Source organism: Sprattus sprattus, assembly GCF_963457725.1.
Source record: "Sprattus sprattus genome assembly, chromosome: 12".
In the NCBI taxonomy this organism is placed as follows: domain Eukaryota; kingdom Metazoa; phylum Chordata; class Actinopteri; order Clupeiformes; family Clupeidae; genus Sprattus; species Sprattus sprattus.
The window spans coordinates 5,510,865-5,528,891 of NC_137910.1; the positions used below are offsets into that span (position 1 = coordinate 5,510,865).

At 42.2% G+C, this 18,027-nt stretch overlaps 2 protein-coding genes across 2 annotated transcripts; both read right to left on the minus strand.

Moving 5' to 3' along the window:
• Positions 1–2,225: 2,225 nt before the first annotated feature.
• On the minus strand, positions 2,226–6,652 carry calhm2.1 (calcium homeostasis modulator family member 2, tandem duplicate 1; the record flags this gene model as incomplete). Its single annotated transcript, XM_080849519.1, has 2 exons — positions 2,226–2,636; positions 6,104–6,652. 2 exons carry the CDS (start codon positions 6,650–6,652, stop codon positions 2,226–2,228), a joined length of 960 nt encoding a protein of 319 aa, XP_080705645.1.
• A 7,194-nt stretch (positions 6,653–13,846) lies between these two features.
• calhm3 (calcium homeostasis modulator 3) lies at positions 13,847–17,381 on the minus strand (the record flags this gene model as incomplete). The annotated part of the gene is made up of 3 exons (XM_080849081.1): positions 13,847–14,305; positions 15,164–15,419; positions 17,095–17,381. The coding sequence occupies 3 exons, from the start codon at positions 17,379–17,381 to the stop codon at positions 13,847–13,849; spliced, it is 1,002 nt and encodes a 333-aa protein (XP_080705207.1).
• Positions 17,382–18,027: the final 646 nt, after the last annotated feature.

Genomic DNA, 18,027 nt, shown 5'->3' on the forward strand with positions numbered 1-18,027 from the left:
GCTCCACAGTTCTGTTTTTCCTCAGTGCCTCTTCCTGTGTCTTGATTTGAACTCTCATAAAATGGAGTAATGATAATAATAGTTCATTTAATTTGTAGTGCACTCTACATTCAAACAGAATATCAGAGTGCTACATGGTTAAAAACAGCCCATAACAAAAGCATAGTTTAAAAGAATAATACGTTTTTAAAAAGTAGGAAACGCCTTTCTGAATAAAAAAGGTTTTTAGGCCAGTCTTAAAACAGTCTAGTGTCTGTGTTGCCCTTACGTGGTTCCGGGAGGCTGTTCCACAGGCGCGGTGTGTTACCCTTATGAAAATGGGCCATGCAACTGGCTGCACTTTAGCCAGTTGATATGCTATGGGACTGGCAATCAGCCTCTGAAGTGCTCTTGGAAATATTCCATCTTTGCAATCAGCATTTTCACAAAATGTGTATTATTCTCATGGGTAAAACATTGGTCTCAGTAAAACATAAGGACTAATATGGCTCCATATGGAACCTAAACACCCCCTACCACCTGGGCCCAGATTAATGGCGTCCTGTACCACATGGCATCTGGTGCCAAATGGAACGTTTTGTTCCCTTAAATGAGGATTCTTCATGGTCTTGTTCATAATCATCAAAAAGGGGGTTTCCAGTGGGCATGAAACTGAAAAGCTATTTGATTTGAGAGAGCAGAAAATGTGCTGCTCAACCTTCCCCCTCTCTCTACTTATCCATCGAGTTTAATCCGCTCCCGTGATTGTAGAGGGCGGATGGACGCTCTCTTCTATATTCAGGTTATTATCCTCCGAAGGCTAACAGAGCCATCATCTATATTACAGCATTAATTGCAGACAGGCTGTAGAAATCCCAAATGGCTCAGTGCTGGAGCTGGAGTTTAGCAACAGCAGCATCAGAACTATGACTCAATCTCCATTTAGCTCCATAGGCTTGCCTAGGATACAATCCTGATTTAAGTCACTCACCAAGAAATGACAGTTACAGTATTTTCTGATCATAGGGAAAATGTTCATGTTAGAACTCTGCACTCTCACAGAGAAAAGGGTTGCAAAGTGAGAATGGTCCATTGTGATCTGTTGCAACAACCACATCTGCATGTCAAAAATGTGTAGATTTATAGACACTGTTCTCACAAATATGTCACTTTTGCCATAAACAGCCATACACTTGCACAAAACTTGCCAAAAACAGACATATTGTGCAAACAGTAAGATTGTGTATATCATAAATGCCAATTTCCTTGTAAGGCCCTTCCATGCATGACGTGGTTTTGCAAAGGTAGGGAGCTGCAAAGTCACAGGAAAGTGGCTATTTTTAGCAGCAGGTTACACATCTGAGAATAACAACTGTACCTCCAAGTGGTGAATGTGTGCAAGTGCAAGCTGAAAGTGCAAGCTGTGGATCTTCATGAGTTATTAAAGTGAGACTTACCATAGCAGTAACATGGTTATGTCTCATTTGTGAACAACTTCATTTTATTGAGACTAAGTGGCTTCTTTTAAGAAGCAGATCAAATATTTTCAAGAACAAGAACATGTATATTTTAATGAAAAAATATGTTTAATGCATCTCCTTGTTTATTTGTATATATGTTTAAGGCTTAACCTTAGTCTTTTTGGTGCATAGATTGATATTGCTATCACATCACATAAAAGTAAATGGAGGAGATTTTCAATGTACTTACAATAGAGCCACAAGGTTAACTACAAGAGAGGTTGTGCTTCTATCTTTAGTCTAAAAGATTTAATTCTGTGCTAAAATTCACCACAAAGCATGCATTCATCTTTCATACTTCAGTAACATCCCACAAGGGTCCTTCTTTCATACTTCAGTAACATCCCATAAGGGTCCTTCTCTAAGTGCAGTTGCTCGCAACAAGGATGAGTCTTCCTCTCTAGTCACTGAGGGACTCAAGTACAGGAACCACAAAAATAAGCAAAAGTAAATGAACTAGAAGATCCCAAGATGTGCGTATGTTTCCAGTTCAAATAAGGGACTTGTGGGGGGCACTGTGGCGCAAACAGTAGCCTCGACCACCTTTGGGCTTGACGCCCATGGAGGACACGGGTTCGAATCCGGCCCGATGTCATTTCTCCTTTCCACTCCCCACCTCTTCTCCCTCTCATTTCCTGTCCCACTCTTCACTGATCTGTCAATTAAAGGCATAAAAGCCCAAAAACAAATCTTTAAAATAAAAAAAAAAGAAGGGACTTGTCTCTCTTAGCAGTTCATGTCCTTCTCCATGGCCTCTATGTTGTTGTGTTCTGTATAGTTGGACCACTTGTGGAGGCGGCTGTAGAGGGGTACCCCCTGGTTCTCCCGGTACAGGTAGACCCCAGTGATCCGGTTCCACTCCAGGCTGGGAATCTGGCCCTTAGCGTCGGCCGTGTTCTCCAGGAGCTCCTGCTCGTCCTTGTCCAGAGCCGCAAACCCGAAGAAGCTGCGCACGTTGCGGATGGCCTGGATGAGCGCGTGGGCGCCCATAGTGCGACTGAAGACTCTGCTCTCCTGGGAGCGGAAGTGGGACCAGTACTCCTCCTGCTGGTAGCCCAGGGGAGAGCAGCAGTGCCTGAGGCACAGCATCAGGAACACAGAGAGGGCCACAGACCCCACGAGGACCCAACCCAGCAGCTGAGGGGTAATGACAGACACACACACAAACACACACAGATACACGCAAGTCCACCAACACACACACACACACACACACACACACACACACAAAGAGAGAGAAAAGTCACCTTGATTAGAGTGCAGTATTAGTTCTCAAAAACAAAAATTCTACAAGACTAAAAACAAGGATCCAATGATTCAGAATTCAAAGTCCCTAACATGGATGGCAAGATAAACCACAGCTTCCAATACAGATAGAGATTCCCTACATCAAACACACAAAGAGTGATGCTGTAGCACTAAACCAATGCCAGGAAACCCTTAACTTGCAAAGGGTTAACTTCAACTTCTTTGCTCTCACACCAATATGCCAATCATTTTAAAACCAGTTATTGCCTAGAGTGTAGCGATCCTGTGTCTAATTAAACGTACAGCCTGACAAATATATCTTAATGTCTCAGACCTAATTTTCAAAGCCACCTCCACGCTCACCTATACAAAATGGTTCAACAGCAAGTGCTACACTCTTAATTTACTAGACTAAAGGCACAGATACTGATAGCTTTAACAGTGTCTTTCTGAAGCTCCCCACACACAGACAACATGGAGTTTTACCACTTGCCTAAACTTGCCTCCATTACCTTAGAGCAGTGGTTCTCAAACTGTGGTACGTGTACCACTAGTGGTTCACGGCTCCCTCTTGGTGGTACTCAGGCAGTTTTCCCATTTTTATGACCAGGATATTAATCATTAAATATATTTAAAAATCATTAAAACAACTAGATCCCTATAATTTAAGTTTGTTATTTATCTGAGCCATGCTTATTCTCCTGATCAGGAATTACAGTGAGGTAACAACACTTAGTTCCTATCGCACGGCATGCTACCGAAGGTCAATGATAGTTACAATGGTGGTACTTGGAAAGACAAATCTTTTCTGAAGTGGTACTCACGGTGAAACGTTTGAGAACCACTGTACTAGACTAAAGGCACAGATACTGATAGCTTTAACAGTGTCTTTCCGAAGCTCCCCACACACAGACAACATGGAGTTTTACCACTTGCCTAAACTTGCCTCCATTTCCTCCGAAATGAAATAAATTAACCCTTTGGAAATGCCAACTTTCCTTTACTTGTTAACAGAATTTCCCTTAATATTAGACAACCTTACCCATTTAAGACGTTGTTTTGTTTGATGCTGTTATCTCTCACCACCAGCCACCCACTGACTACCACCCGCATCGCCATGGTGAAAGCTAATGGTTAGCCTAGTCAATGCAGGGACGTGCACAGGAATTTTGAAGGGCAGTTGCTTTGCCCTGGGAAAAAGGGGCAACACATTATTTTTTTGTCACCGCCGCTGCCACGCCCCCGTCCCCTGATCGTAAATTTTGCCAATATCATTTTAAACTCTCACTAACCGCCGCTGCCACTCCCCCGTCATCTGATCGCAAATTTTGCCAATATAATTTTAAACTCTCACTTACCGCCGCTGCCACGCCCCCGTCCCCTGATCGCAAATATATATATATTTCCTTCGGAGGGGCAACTTCAGTCGAGAAGGGCAAACGGCAGTTGCCCGAGTAACCTTAGCCCACTCCTGTGCACGTCCCTGTTGTTTTGTTTGTCTTATGCTGTTATCTCTCACCCCCAGCCACCAACTGACTACCACCTGCACTGCCATGGTGTGAAAGCTAATGGTTAGTCAATGCATCCAGCCATGATATGAATCTCTAACTGCTGTCAACATCTAACTACTAGGAGTGAGGGCCAGCTGAATATATTCGAAAACTGCTTTAAAAATCATCTGAGGCCTGAAAGTAAATGATTGACTTCAATGACAGATTATGTAGCACCAAGCCAAAAGTGCTGGCAAGGGCCAAGAATACCACATCTCTGCCATGTCTTTTTCCTGCCTCAATGTGATATCTCATGCTACTATTTTCCAAAAACGTTGAAAAGCCCAGGATTCTTGTTTTTGTTATTATTCAATCATGGAATAATAGAATGTACCGGAACATTTGTAAATGTCTTTTACACCTACAGAATTACATCATGGTTACAGGTTCAGAAGCAACAAAAACTGCAAACCACACATTTAAGACGGAACTCACTGCTACAGGAAGACAGACATTTCAGCACCGATCTTTTATCTCTTTCCTGTTTATACCTTTACCGTCATACATTCGGATTGGGCAACTGGATTAAATCAAATTTTCACGTCTGCATTTAGAACAGACAGACCTTACTCATGCAGGGGAGAAGATAACTAAAGATAGCTAAAAGAAGTTGCTGACAACCAAAGCTGGGTAGAGTAAGCTAAAGCTGTGCTCAAGTGAAAGTATTGTTATTATATAATAAAAATGACTGAAGTAAAAGTACCCATCCAGATAATTACTTGAATAAGAGTTAAAAAAAAATCTTAAAATTAGTGCTTAAGTAGTGAGTAACTTCATATGATATTCTTTTTTACATCAATTACGCATTTGTATTGTATTGGTTATGCGCAAAATATAAAATTGTAAATGCTTCTCTAATAAACACAACATAACATTGCCATCTGCACACTCAAGTCAAGATAATTCCAAATATCATATAAATAATATGCAACATATATTGTAGACTGGAGAGCTGCTGCTGACCATTAGGGTGCCCTATGTGGTATTGCTTTGGGGTGCTTGTCTTGCCATGTCCTGAACGCATGCAGCCTGTTTTTACACTGACTTCTACTCAGACACTAATGTTTTTCCATAGATTTACTTTTAATATAAAAGTAGCAAGACATGTGTAGCCTAATGTTACGTAATATAAGTAGATTTTGTAAACCGTACATGTACTCGAGTAAGAGTGGAAAGTATACTGCATTAAATGTACTCCCATAGGTATAAAAACCAAAAGTACATGCAAGGGAGTATGGGAAGCGTGTTACTACCCATCTCTGTTGACCTCCTACAGTTATTAATAAATCCAATCACTAGAGTAAATCCTTTATTATACAACTGATGTAAGTGAATCCCTTTGGGATACATCCAGTTTCAATAACACCTCAAGAACCATTACAAACAGATTCAAAACACGTCTCTCTCTTTTAACAGAACTAAAAACCAAGACAAAGCCAAGCATACAGCTTTTAAATTACAGATTGAATCAGTGCTGAAGTCATGGACACTGCTGAGAATACTACTGAGATGAATACTACTGAAAGGAATACTATTGAAATGAATACTACTGAAATGAATACTATTGAAATGAATACTACTGAAATGAATACTACTGAAAGGAATGCTATTGAAATGAATACTACTGAAATGAATACTACTGAGATGAATACTACTGAGATGAATACTACTGAAATGAATACTACTGAGATGAATACTACTGAGATGAATACTACTGAAATGAATACTACTGAGATGAATACTACTGAGATGAATACTACTGAAATGAATATTACTGAAATGAATACCAGTGCCAAACTACTGTACCTGGGACTCGTACTTCAGTCTCCTCTCAATCACGATGCGGAACTGTAACAGCTCTTCAGGAACGTCTTTGCACGGAAAGCCAGCCATGACTCCCGGCACGTCCGAAATGTTGCTGGGGAAGCCCGGAATGGACGCTGGGTCCACAAACTCACTCAAGGCGCAGACGTAGGCCTCGCCCCTGAGCAGCGACAGCACCGACCAGGTGAGGGGGGCCACGGCCGCCCGCCCCCCAATGGTGGCCAGCAGTGCAAACATGGCCACCCCCGAGAGCTTCCAGCACCTTTTCAGCCGACACTCGGACAGGATGTCCCACGTGTTGTGGTTGAGCATCACCCCCACGAGGAAGAGCACCAGGGCAGGCACGCCCATGGCCGCCAGGCCGTACAGGTAGTTCCGGGCCGGGGAACACGGGCAGTGGAAGGCGAAGACGTTGTAGGCAGTCTGCCCGGCAACCGTTCCCAAGGCGATGAGCCCGTTGAACATCATCACATCCTTGCTCTTGAAGAAGAGGGAGACGAATTTGAAGTTCTCGGCAATGAGAGCAGCCATGGTGCCGGGTTGTGTGTAGGGGGTTTTGTGAAGCAGAAAAAGTAGAGAGGCAGATGGTTCTTGTTCCTTCCTCTATTGTGGTTCACACATCAAGCTTTAACCAATAAGGGAGAGACAGTGTAAGGTAAACAGAGTCCGGGCACAGAGAGAGAGAGAGCACAGATGGATCAGTTTTCAATTTACATACAAGCTATGACTGACATGCAGAGTGTTTATTCGATGTGACCTGACTCAGGGCTCAGGTTGCAGTGGAACACATGGTGAGATGGACAGCTGAATGCTGTGCACTAGCTTTCTTTTAGACAGGATAATTCAACACCCATTCAACAGCCTGTTGTGCCCACACACACAGACACACAAACACAACACACACACACACACACACACACACACAGGCAGACACATTTAACCTTTCCCATATTCCTTATATTCACAATACACTTTAGGCTGCACATGTACAATTTCTTCAAGATAGCATGCAGATTTGAGATATAACTAGATTAACATTTCCTGCAGAAAATACCAGTGCATGCAAAGCTAGAAAGATAGAGAGACCAGGAGAGACAGAAAGAGAGAAAGTATGGAGTGTGCGAATGGTAATGTGATAAGGACATAAAGACAGACAGAGTTTAAGAAAGACAGATGGATGGAAAGATACATAGATAGAGAGAGAGTAGACGCTAAGGTGTTTTGGCAAGAAACGTGAAAAAGAATGGATACATATAACTTGGGTGAAGAGAATGAGATAAGACACTGAAGATGGAAAAGAGAGAACATAGAGTGAGAGAGAGAAGAGAGACGGAAATAAATATGAATAGAGTATGGAGGGTGCCTCTTATCAATACTCCTAGTTCTACAGTTAGGCTATATTGAGAGGGACTGAGAGAAGGGGAGCCTTTATATTGACAGTTAAGAGTTAACAGTTAAGCACAGGTGCAAGGCACATTAAAGGTCCAGTGAGTAGTTTTTCGTAACATCTGTTGGGGAGGTTGCTGAATTTCAACCAGCTGATATCCTACGGTTTACAAGCATACATGTGCAAATACCTACGGTGGTCGTCACATGCTATAACAACTTGAAAAGCCCTATCTCGATCTGGTGTTTTGGTTTGTCTGGTGTGGGTTACTGTAGAAACAGGCTAATTCGAAGCTGACAAAAACACAACAATTCAGTTACAGCCAATTATCCACAAATGGAAAACATGATTATGATGAATACTATATCCCTTTTCTACAAACAGATGCCACTTAAAACTACACACTGTATCTTTAACTACCCCGTTAAGATGTCAGAATAGCCCTCAAGTCTATGGGACAATTTTTACTACTATCTCAAAAAGTATAAAGTGCAGAAAAATGAAAAGTCATTGTTTATTTACAAGAAGTTATTTACAAGACCAACACAGAAACTTTTGAACAAAGTTTTTAGGTTAAGTGGTTCTTGCCTTATTGTTCCTGAAAGGAGAAGAAGAAGAAGAAGAAGAAGAAGAAGAAGAAGAAGAAGAAGAAGAAGAAGAAGAAGAAGCAGCTTGCTTAAGAAGAACAGTCTAGTCATTGCTTTGTATGAACTGTAATTAAGCATACTCCCTGGAAAAGAATAGAGCCAGTCAAACTCACGCTTGATCATGATCCTGAGGAGTTCACCGCTCTTCTCAAACAGTCTGCTCTCCATGGAATTGACGCTGGCTTCCCTCGGTACAGTGCTAATAGGCACTATTAGCTGAATGAATACTAGATGTATCTGCTAGTATTTTTGTCTCCTAAAACTTGGTGCCCATGTTTGGGGCAGACAGAGAGAGGGAGAGGGAGAGGAAGAGAGCGGGCTATGACTCAGAGGAGGCAGGAGCAGGCGTCTGGTTTCCTCCCCAGTGGAAAAAAGGGATTTTTAAAAGTGGAAACATGTGGACTGTGCCACGCCATCGCATGGCTGCAGCCCTCGCATGCAGAGATCCAACAGTCCCTCCAGCTAGAATGTCCACCAAGAGAACTTGTGATTTTAAGAACATTCCACGAAACAAAGACACCCCAAATGGCCTTTACAATCAGGGGTGTATACATCGTTTACGCTCCTTTTTACTTACAAAACAGTGTTTACTCAACTTTGTTATTATCTTTTTGATCCTTATTTTTCATCACGCACATTAAAAGTCTGATTCAAAAATATACCTTGCCGTTCACAGGCCTTCAACAGAACACCACACTGACCTTTTCAATAAACTGGCACACGCCTGTTCCCTTCCTTTCCCTCCCCTCCCCCATCAGTTACTGCTGTTACAGTAATGACGACTAGCGCTGAGGTCCAGTTATGGCTAGCAGATAGTATAGATTGTAATAGTTCTTTGCAACCCCTAAACAAAAACATAGAAAGAGGTTCATATGCCGAGGGGGTAAATATGTAGTGTGGTTCTTTTTTAAATTACGAAAAAAAAATCGTGATTATAGAAAGCCTACCGATTGATGTTAAAGTGAACTCTTTGCAATACGTTATAGTTAGCTGGCTACTAATACACAACTTTAACTTAACCTGAATCAATGCAAATGTTTACATTGGGAACTACCATTTACAGTTGTGCTGCTACCTGAACACGAACATTTCCACACGGAACGGAGGAAGGCAGACAGGGACAGACACGAGTGTCAGTGAGTGAGTCTTCAGAGGCAACAGCAGCCAGCCTACAGCGGACTGGAGCAGCAGTTCAGGTACACCTTCCCCATAGATAGCCCTCATGTTCGGCAAAACGGCAAACACCAGTGGACGTACAGTGTTTCACCCACATCTAGATCAGGAGGTGAGCGGGGACTATTTCCACCATTTGCTAAAAACGGCTGCAGGTGGTTCACCAGCTAGCTATGCAGGCGTTAACGGAGTCTGGGACCAGGGGCAGACCCCCCCAATCACGGACGTGCGGTCAGGGGAGGCAGATCCTCAGCTGTCATCATGAAAAGTAACAAACAAAAAATGATAAAATAAAAACATTATTAATATTTCTCTTAAGTTCGAGCATTTTTTTTAATCAAAATCGCTGAATTTGCGCATGTCCTGTTCAAACAGACCGGAGACGGTGAGGCAGCGACGAGCTGTGCCTCGTCTCAGATGGCGCAATCCCTCACAAACTTGGTTGAGCGCATGCCTATAACCTATTTTTAACTAAGTCTTGCTGATCTGACACAAAACCGCAGTGAAAAATCAGAGAGGGGAGGCAAACAGTACCTCTGCCTCGAAAAGTAAAGGTTTTAGAGCTGAAATACAGATGCGCTGGACGCACGCCTAAAGGGCATCTCGATGTTCGCTCGGGTTTCAGTAAACAACAGCACCTAATAGTTTTTTTCCTCGTGGTCAAATTAGTAAAAAACCGTTGGGAAAAGTCGTGCTGCTCATAATCCATACTCAACCTATAGCCTGCTACGGGAGTAATTACCTTAAATGCCAAGGGGGCATCTGACTCTCATTATTATTAAGTCAGATTTTCCATTCTGGATTGTATCCATTGTTTTGTGTCCTTTTACAACTTGTGACCAACTGCTCATGTTTGCAAAGGGACAGGGAGGGTATTCTTCACCTGATCTTCAATTCAAGTAAACAGTGAATGAAACAACTAAGATACAATTGTAAATTGTAGTCAGTATGACAATAACTACAAAACTTATAAAAAAGTGTAAAGAAATATGTCTCATCATTTTGTTCTAAGAAAAAGAACAAATGCAAAACTATTTCCGAGTCACAGCTGCATTCAGCCTACCAATGAAGCGCCAGTAAAGAAATGAGGCAGATATGACCCAAGGAACACTTCAAACCCACTGCCATGTCACTCATGTTGGAACCCGAGATACATTTTCCTCACCGACAGTAAAGTTTCTCCAAACCTTTTCAAAATCAGGATAAAGATCATCCTAATTTCCTAATATCTTTTTGAGTCAGACCCAGATCAAAATGGTATTGCTGATTGTTGACTTGCCATAAGAAAATTATTACATGGGATCACTTTTATCCAGATGTTTCAAGAACCTTGTAATTGTGCCTCTATATTGCTATCTGCTGGCCACAAGATGTTATAACAAGTAATATTGCGCATACGTAAATGTGCATTAGGCAATGTTATCTTTCTTTTAAAACTACTTTAACTTTGATACAGCTGCTTATGTTGCTTTATTATCTCCTCAACTAAACAAAATATAGTATATCAGCTGATTATTTTAAATAATTTAATCAATGGCGAGTTGCATGTCCGGGGTTTAATAGACAAATTAGAAATGTTAAGGGGTGTTCGTGAGCAGTCCATTGTTCAGTTTCATTTGAAGACAAGTTTGCTGTTCTGTTTAAGCAAGGTCAACTTAATTTGCTCTCCTGCTAGAAAATATCACTTTTCTGCACCTCTCCATTTCCTTGTCAAAAGCATGAGCTTTTTTGAATCCTTTAACATGGCTACCTTGGTGAGTGGCCCCCAATGTTCCCCAGGAACTTGTAATAGAAATAAAAGACTGGGCTTTTCACAGTTGCTTCAGTCAGAGAGGAAAACCCTTGTGTTGGCCTCGGTGTGAGAGAGTGTGAAAGAGTGTTCCAGTTGTTATTTAACATGACTTCTCAGGAGGTTCTGCATGGAATACTCCTTCATGTGCAGAGATGTAATTAACTTTCGCTCTGACATCCTGCAGATGATGAAACAGATAGAATGTTGTATAACAGAAAGCTACCGCAAAGCTGAAAATAGGTGCTGTGTCATCATCTGGAGATGGAGCTACACCAGTCAGCCAGTGCTTTCCCTACCAGGTCACCTACCCTATTCCAACACTTGCCATGTACTATGTCTGATTCAAGAGAGTAGACACAACGCATTGTGGCCTAAATTATTAGTATTAGGTTTAGGGTTAGGATTAACTAGTGTTAGTATGTTCCTCTGATGCAATGTATGTACATTTGTATCTTATGACTGATCAGACAAGGTAACAGTCCACTCATGGTTCACTTAAGTCATCCTTACATGTGATAAACCAGGTCTCTGAACTTTCCTTTTGAAAACCCCTGTGAAAGTTATTTAATTTACATGCATCAAAGTGAGCTCTTTCTTGTTAATTCATCCCTAAAATAGAGTAGCAGGATATGCAACGATGTTAACTTGAGCAGATGTACTTTTTGCCATTTAAAGGAGCAGTATGCTATTCTAATCCAGTACATTTGTAGTGAAATTCAGAAAATTACTCATCATCTGCCCAGTTAGTGTGTGCGCTCAAAAAAACACATTTGGGTCTCTTAACAGTCCTTGCTCTAAAAATGGGCAACAAACCTAGTGGCTCAGACCAAGCTCTGAACAATCCAACCAAGCAACACATTGCGTCAGGAGAACAGAAGGGAAGGGTGTAATTTGAATGGTGTTGAGCTCAATATCAACAACCTTTCCCCAGAAGTGCGGAGTAGACTTCAGTTAGCACAGTAAAGTTTTGTCTACTATGTCAGAATGCACAGACCTGCCCTGATGTGAAGTCATGGATAAGCGTCTGCAGCTGCGACCCTCCTCCTATGTTTTTTCAAGCACCGAGTCGTCTGAGTCAACTATTGAAGTATGCGTTGGTGGTATAGTGGTGAGCATAGCTGCCTTCCAAGCAGTTGACCCGGGTTCGATTCCCGGCCAACGCAAATCACCTTTTATTGTCAGATGTTTGAAGCTTACACTTGCTCAGCATCAAACAAACCTATAACCTTAGGGGGTTTATCGATATATTTAGGATGAAGTACATGTAATTGGTATTCTAAAATTAAGTAAAGAATCTTGCCTTGACATAATGCTTAACTGTACATCAAGTATTATGCTGGGGGAAAATGTCAGTATTAGATATCGTGTGTGTGGCCAGATATCAGCATTGAGAAGCATTATATGCATGCAAATATTACAAGAGCCTGATACCTTCCAGAGTAGAGCAGACGTGACATAGACGCATGCCTGAGCAGTTTTGGCAGCAAACATTGGGGTGTTTCCTGTTAAAGGGGGAGGTGCTGGGATGAGGGCCTCCAGGGTTTGCAAATACTTGAGAAAATTGCTGACTGAAAGGTTTTAAAGTAGTGGCTTGTCTCACTGAAACTTGGCATGAATAAGCCTGTTCTTTATTGTAACTTTCAAGGAGATTAACTGACGAAAGCACCAAACGACGTTTAGGTATGTTTCAGGCCTATGTGAAGTTTTCGTCTGGAAAATGTTACTCAAAACACTAGTGGTCAAGCGTTGGTGGTATAGTGGTGAGCATAGCTGCCTTCCAAGCAGTTGACCCGGGTTCGATTCCCGGCCAACGCATTCATGTTATTTTTCTCCCATTCAAGATACATGCTAATTTAATACAAAGGCATTTGGTTGACATAAATGTACGGCCCTTGAAGTTATCTTAGTCTGTTGGTTTGTCCATATGCTCCTCTGGCTGTCCATATGTGTGTTCATCTAACAGCCATTTTGACTGTCTTTGGCCTCTGAAGAACCATAGTATCTACATACTATGTAGTCAGCTGGCTTAATTGGAGCTATGTATATAAAACCTAGCTATGGAGCTATGGAAACAAAGCTTAGTTTATTCACATATCGGTAGTCACTAGTTTTTGCTCTGTTCATTTCGGGATGAAAAGAGAGACACTCCTCCACTTGTTTACATCTCTATTCAAGGCGATGGTACGTGAAGGCAACACATGCAAATTCAAACAAAGTAAATCTGAGCCAAGGCAAATGAGTCAGCAAAACCAGCCTAATACAATCTGACAACTTCAACCATAGTCACATCCAGCCACAATTTCACACCACTCCTCGTCTTTATTTATTTATGACTCCACAAGCCTCTGCTTCTAGAAAAACTCTCTTTCCACCAATTCACAAAGGGTAATGAAAGAATACAGCCACATAGTCACAATCTCTCTACGTTAACAATATAGGACACATAGGTATACAAGTCTCTCTCAGTATGTGTGCTCTCTAGGAATCAAACCCATTTCCTTGTTGTTGCCCCACCAGTTGAGCTGTCAGAGTATAAGTTGCATGATACATTTGTGTGAATGATATTACCATATGAGACCCACTCTTCTCTATATACAGACACAAGTATACAAGTCTTTCTCAGTATGTGTGCTCTCTCTAGGAATCAAACCCATTTCCTTGATGTTGCCCCACCAGTTGAGCTGTCATTTGTGAGAATGATACTACCATATGAGACCCACTCTTCTCTACACATCAGAGAACACCGCCCGGCCACGGTCATCCTCCCAGGTGATACAGGCTCTGGGTTTGTACGCCATCTTGGTCACGTCCAGCTCAGGCCTACACTGGAACCAGGTGTGCAGCAGATGGTCCACCTGCTCCTGACGGGTGATGCCATGGAGACGCTCCTCCTCCTCCTCTTCCTCAAACTCGTCCTTACGGCAGGGGCGGGTGATCAGAGCACGGGCCAGCGGCAAGCGCAGTACGGAGTCATCACGCATGCCCTCGAAGAACTGCACGACGCACTTGCGGGCAAAGTCGCGTGCGTGCAGGACGCAGGTCTCCTCGAAGAGCTTCTGCTCGATGTCTAGGTAGTTGCTCCAGTAGCGCGTCTGCGTAGAGCTGGCGTGGTTGAAGCAGGGCTTGACCACTCGACCCACTGCTCCCAACAGTATGAGGAGCAGCAGGATAGACCAGCCTATCGCCTGGGCAATGGTCAGACATAAGAGAATACAGACAGAGAAGCATTAGGAGAAATGGTGTTGTCACTCCAGTATTGTTGCTTTTGTTCAATCAGTATTGTACTGTACGTCAGTACACTAAGGCTGAATCCCATTTCTCCCGCTACCCCTTCGTCTTTCCCCTTCCCCTCCGTTTTGCGCGTTCATGTGGAGGGGTAGGGCTGTCCCAATTCACGTTAAGACAGAGGGGTAGGGGAAGGGGAAGCGCTTTCTACCGCTCCAAACGAAGATTTTCCGAGGGCACACTTCAAACGGAGGGGTAGACTGATTTCCCTCAATGCATTGCGAACCCGTGATCATTAAAGAACAAACATCGCGCGAGTCCATTTAAAAATGTCGGAAACAGCAGGGAAAGCATCACACAAATGAAAGTATTTTCTTTGTAATTCATGATTTTAAAACTTGTTTGATGAAATGTTGCCTTGTGTAAATAACAGCTGCAGGCGCCATGTTTGTTTATATCTGGTGAGTGACAGCTGTCGCTCTCCGGTAACGTAACAGCTGACGCTTCGTACTGATGACGTACGTAATTGTTGAAGTGCTATCCCAATTCGAAGGGCTAGCGTTTCAACCCCTTCCGCTACCGCTCCGTTTGAAAAAGCGAAGGCGAAGGGGTAGGGGTAAGGGTAGGGGTAGAGATGAGAAATGGGATTGGGCCTAATTGTGCCAGACCTCTGAAGACAGTCATCAACAGTCTTGAAAACTAATTTTAGCACAAACATTAAAAAAGCCTCAGAAAACATAAAGTGTACAATTTTTCTTGAATTAAAACACGTTTATACATTTCCACTCTTAAAATACATCCGTGGCCCCTGCGGTCACCTGAGAGTAGCAACGGACATAACGTGACACAGCCTTCCGGAAGGTTGTGTTCAGGAAGATGGCGTCCTCCTTGCAGGGCACCTTCGCTAGGAGCCTGGTCATCTCCAGCCCGGTGTTGTTGGGAATGCCGCTGAAATGCCTCGGGTCCACGTTCATGCTGAACGCACACACAAAGCACTTCCCATCCAGGAGAGTCACCAGGATCCACACGATCGGGGCCAGCAGGCTTCTCTGGATCAGGCCTGAGAACAAGTGTCTGACGAGAGAAGATTCAAAAACTACTTTAAAATAATTACAAAGTACATAAAAAAACTACTCAATTACAGTAACGTGAGTAAATGTAATTAGTTACTTTACACCTCTGCAAATGACCACATACAGTATGTAGTTTGGCATGCTCACATGAAACCTCTACCATACATGAGAGCTCTGTGGATTATATAACAAAAGGAGGGTAAGATTGTTGTATAAAGCCCAATCAAAATATGACTGAAGACATTGTTGTCACTGTTACTGAATTTTACTTCATGCTGGCCTGGCAGGTCCAATCTGGCTTGGTGACCTATGATTATAAGCCTATATTTATAAGGGGGCAGCAGCGGTACAGGAGGTAGAGAAGTCGTTGAGTAATCACAAGGTTGTTCAGACATAAGAGAATACAGAGACGCCTTTCAGTCTGTCATTTTCTCAAGTATCTGCAAACCCTGGAGGCCCTCATGTCGAATCGTCCTTGAGCAAGACACTGAACCCCTAATTGCTCCTGATGTGCAGTGTGCCATCAGTGTAACTGCAAAAATGTGTATACATCCTTGTAAGTCGCTTTGGATAAAAGCGTCTGCTAAATGACTAAATGTAAATGTACATTTATGAAAGTCAGCTACTTAATGTAGAGGAGAGGAGTAGTTGCAGCAACCACAACCTGTCGAGAAACAACGGAACAATCTTTCAAGCCATATAAATGCTTTGGCAACTATAGTAATTGTATCCAATCATTATGATCATAGACATTTCACCTTAAATTAGAAAAGAACTTTGCCATTGATAATGAGTAAAATAGATTGAACAGTATAGCATTCTTTGTAGTTCACCAAACCACTACCTAAGAAGTACACATTGACATGCTGGCAAGCATGCTCTCATGAAACCTCTACCATACATGAATGCAGGAGCGCAGATAGCACTGGGGACGGGGGGGACGGGCCTGTTCCGTCCCCACCACTCTCCCTACGTAAGGCGACAATCATCATTAAATAACGTTAAAAAAAATGTAAGCGCCCATCTGCACCGCTGCATGAATGAGATCTCTGTGGATGATAAGACAAAAGGAAGGTAAGACCGTCTGTAAAGCCCAATGGTCAAAATATGACTGAAGACATTGTTGTCGCTGTTACTGAATTTTCCCTAATGCTGGCCTGGCAGGTCCAATCTGGCTTGGTGACCTATGAGGTTAAACACTCATGTTTGGCCTTAAAACATATTGGATCAATCCTTCTCAATCAAAATGTTTACAATCAAGGCTTGAATGACAAGTAATTGAGCAAATATTACAAGAATAGCATGTCACTGAAACTGATGAAGCATATCGTTGACACATAATAACTGCATTTGCATGTCATGACTTACACTATGAATACAAGCAGTTGATTGGACATACCCTCATGACTGTGCAAAAGCATTTGCAAAATGTTAAAAAGAATGAGAAAATGCTGTCATGATGTGACTGTCATAAAGCAGATGATGAGGAGGTTAAACAAACAATTAAGATAATTCTGATCAGACAAATGTACCAAAGCAACTAAGAAAACTGTTCATAATAAATAAACAATACTGTTAATACATAACATTCTCCAAGACTACAGTATGTTGCATATGTGAATTACTGAAAGTTTCTGTAACATTCGGTATCGCCAGAAAACCTTTAATTTACTCACTTGATCACAGCTGGATTTTTTGATCTTTTGCCGATGGGTCTCAGATATTCTTCCATCATTACGCCCGTGTGTCGGTTAATGAGCACCCCCAGTAGGAAAAGTATGATTGGAGGTACGAACATCACTCCCAGTCCGTATAATTTGTTATATTGAACGATGCACGGACAGTTAAAATCAAAACTTGTGTACAGTTTAACACTGATAAGTGCCAAAAGAGCGCAGATTCCGTTGGAGATTGACTCCGAGTTGGATTGAAAGTATTGCAGAACTAACTTCAAACGCTCCATAATTTAGCAGAACTTATTTTTTTAATAGAGTCAAAAGGTTTTATTTTATCGGCGAGAGGAACGATCTCACGAAACAACCAAACAGCCGAAATATGCCTAGACTAGTCTAAGTAAACCTTTCAAACGTCAAAAATAGCCTACTTTGAATGTGTTATGGCTGATTTGGGGGATTTTTGACTCACAAATAATTCCTACGATCGTTCTTCAGAGCTGGTATTTCAGAGAACAACATGGATAAAAGAAAGAGAAATGGGGCACAAATGGTTGCGCACCTGCCCTGTTGAATACCTTGCCTCGACCGCGCCCTGAGGGTGACAGATATAATAGCCCTGACGATGGGCTATTTTGTAAGCTAGTGTTATAGACATCATTTTGTAGTATAAACTCACCTACGAAGCATTTGTGTCTACACTGCTGTATGTTAAATGGCATCTTATGGTCTAATTTCATGAGTATTTCCATTATTATCTTAACCTGGTTTACAGTCAGGATGGTCTAACCCTATCCCTAACTGAAAACAATACCGGACACACATTGCGAGAACAAGAGATCTGTCAGAATCTCTTTCACGTGCAGTGAGGAAGGACCTGTTACCTACGTCGTGTAGATGAAATACGTTCATTGGGAACTAAACTGAAAAGCTTGA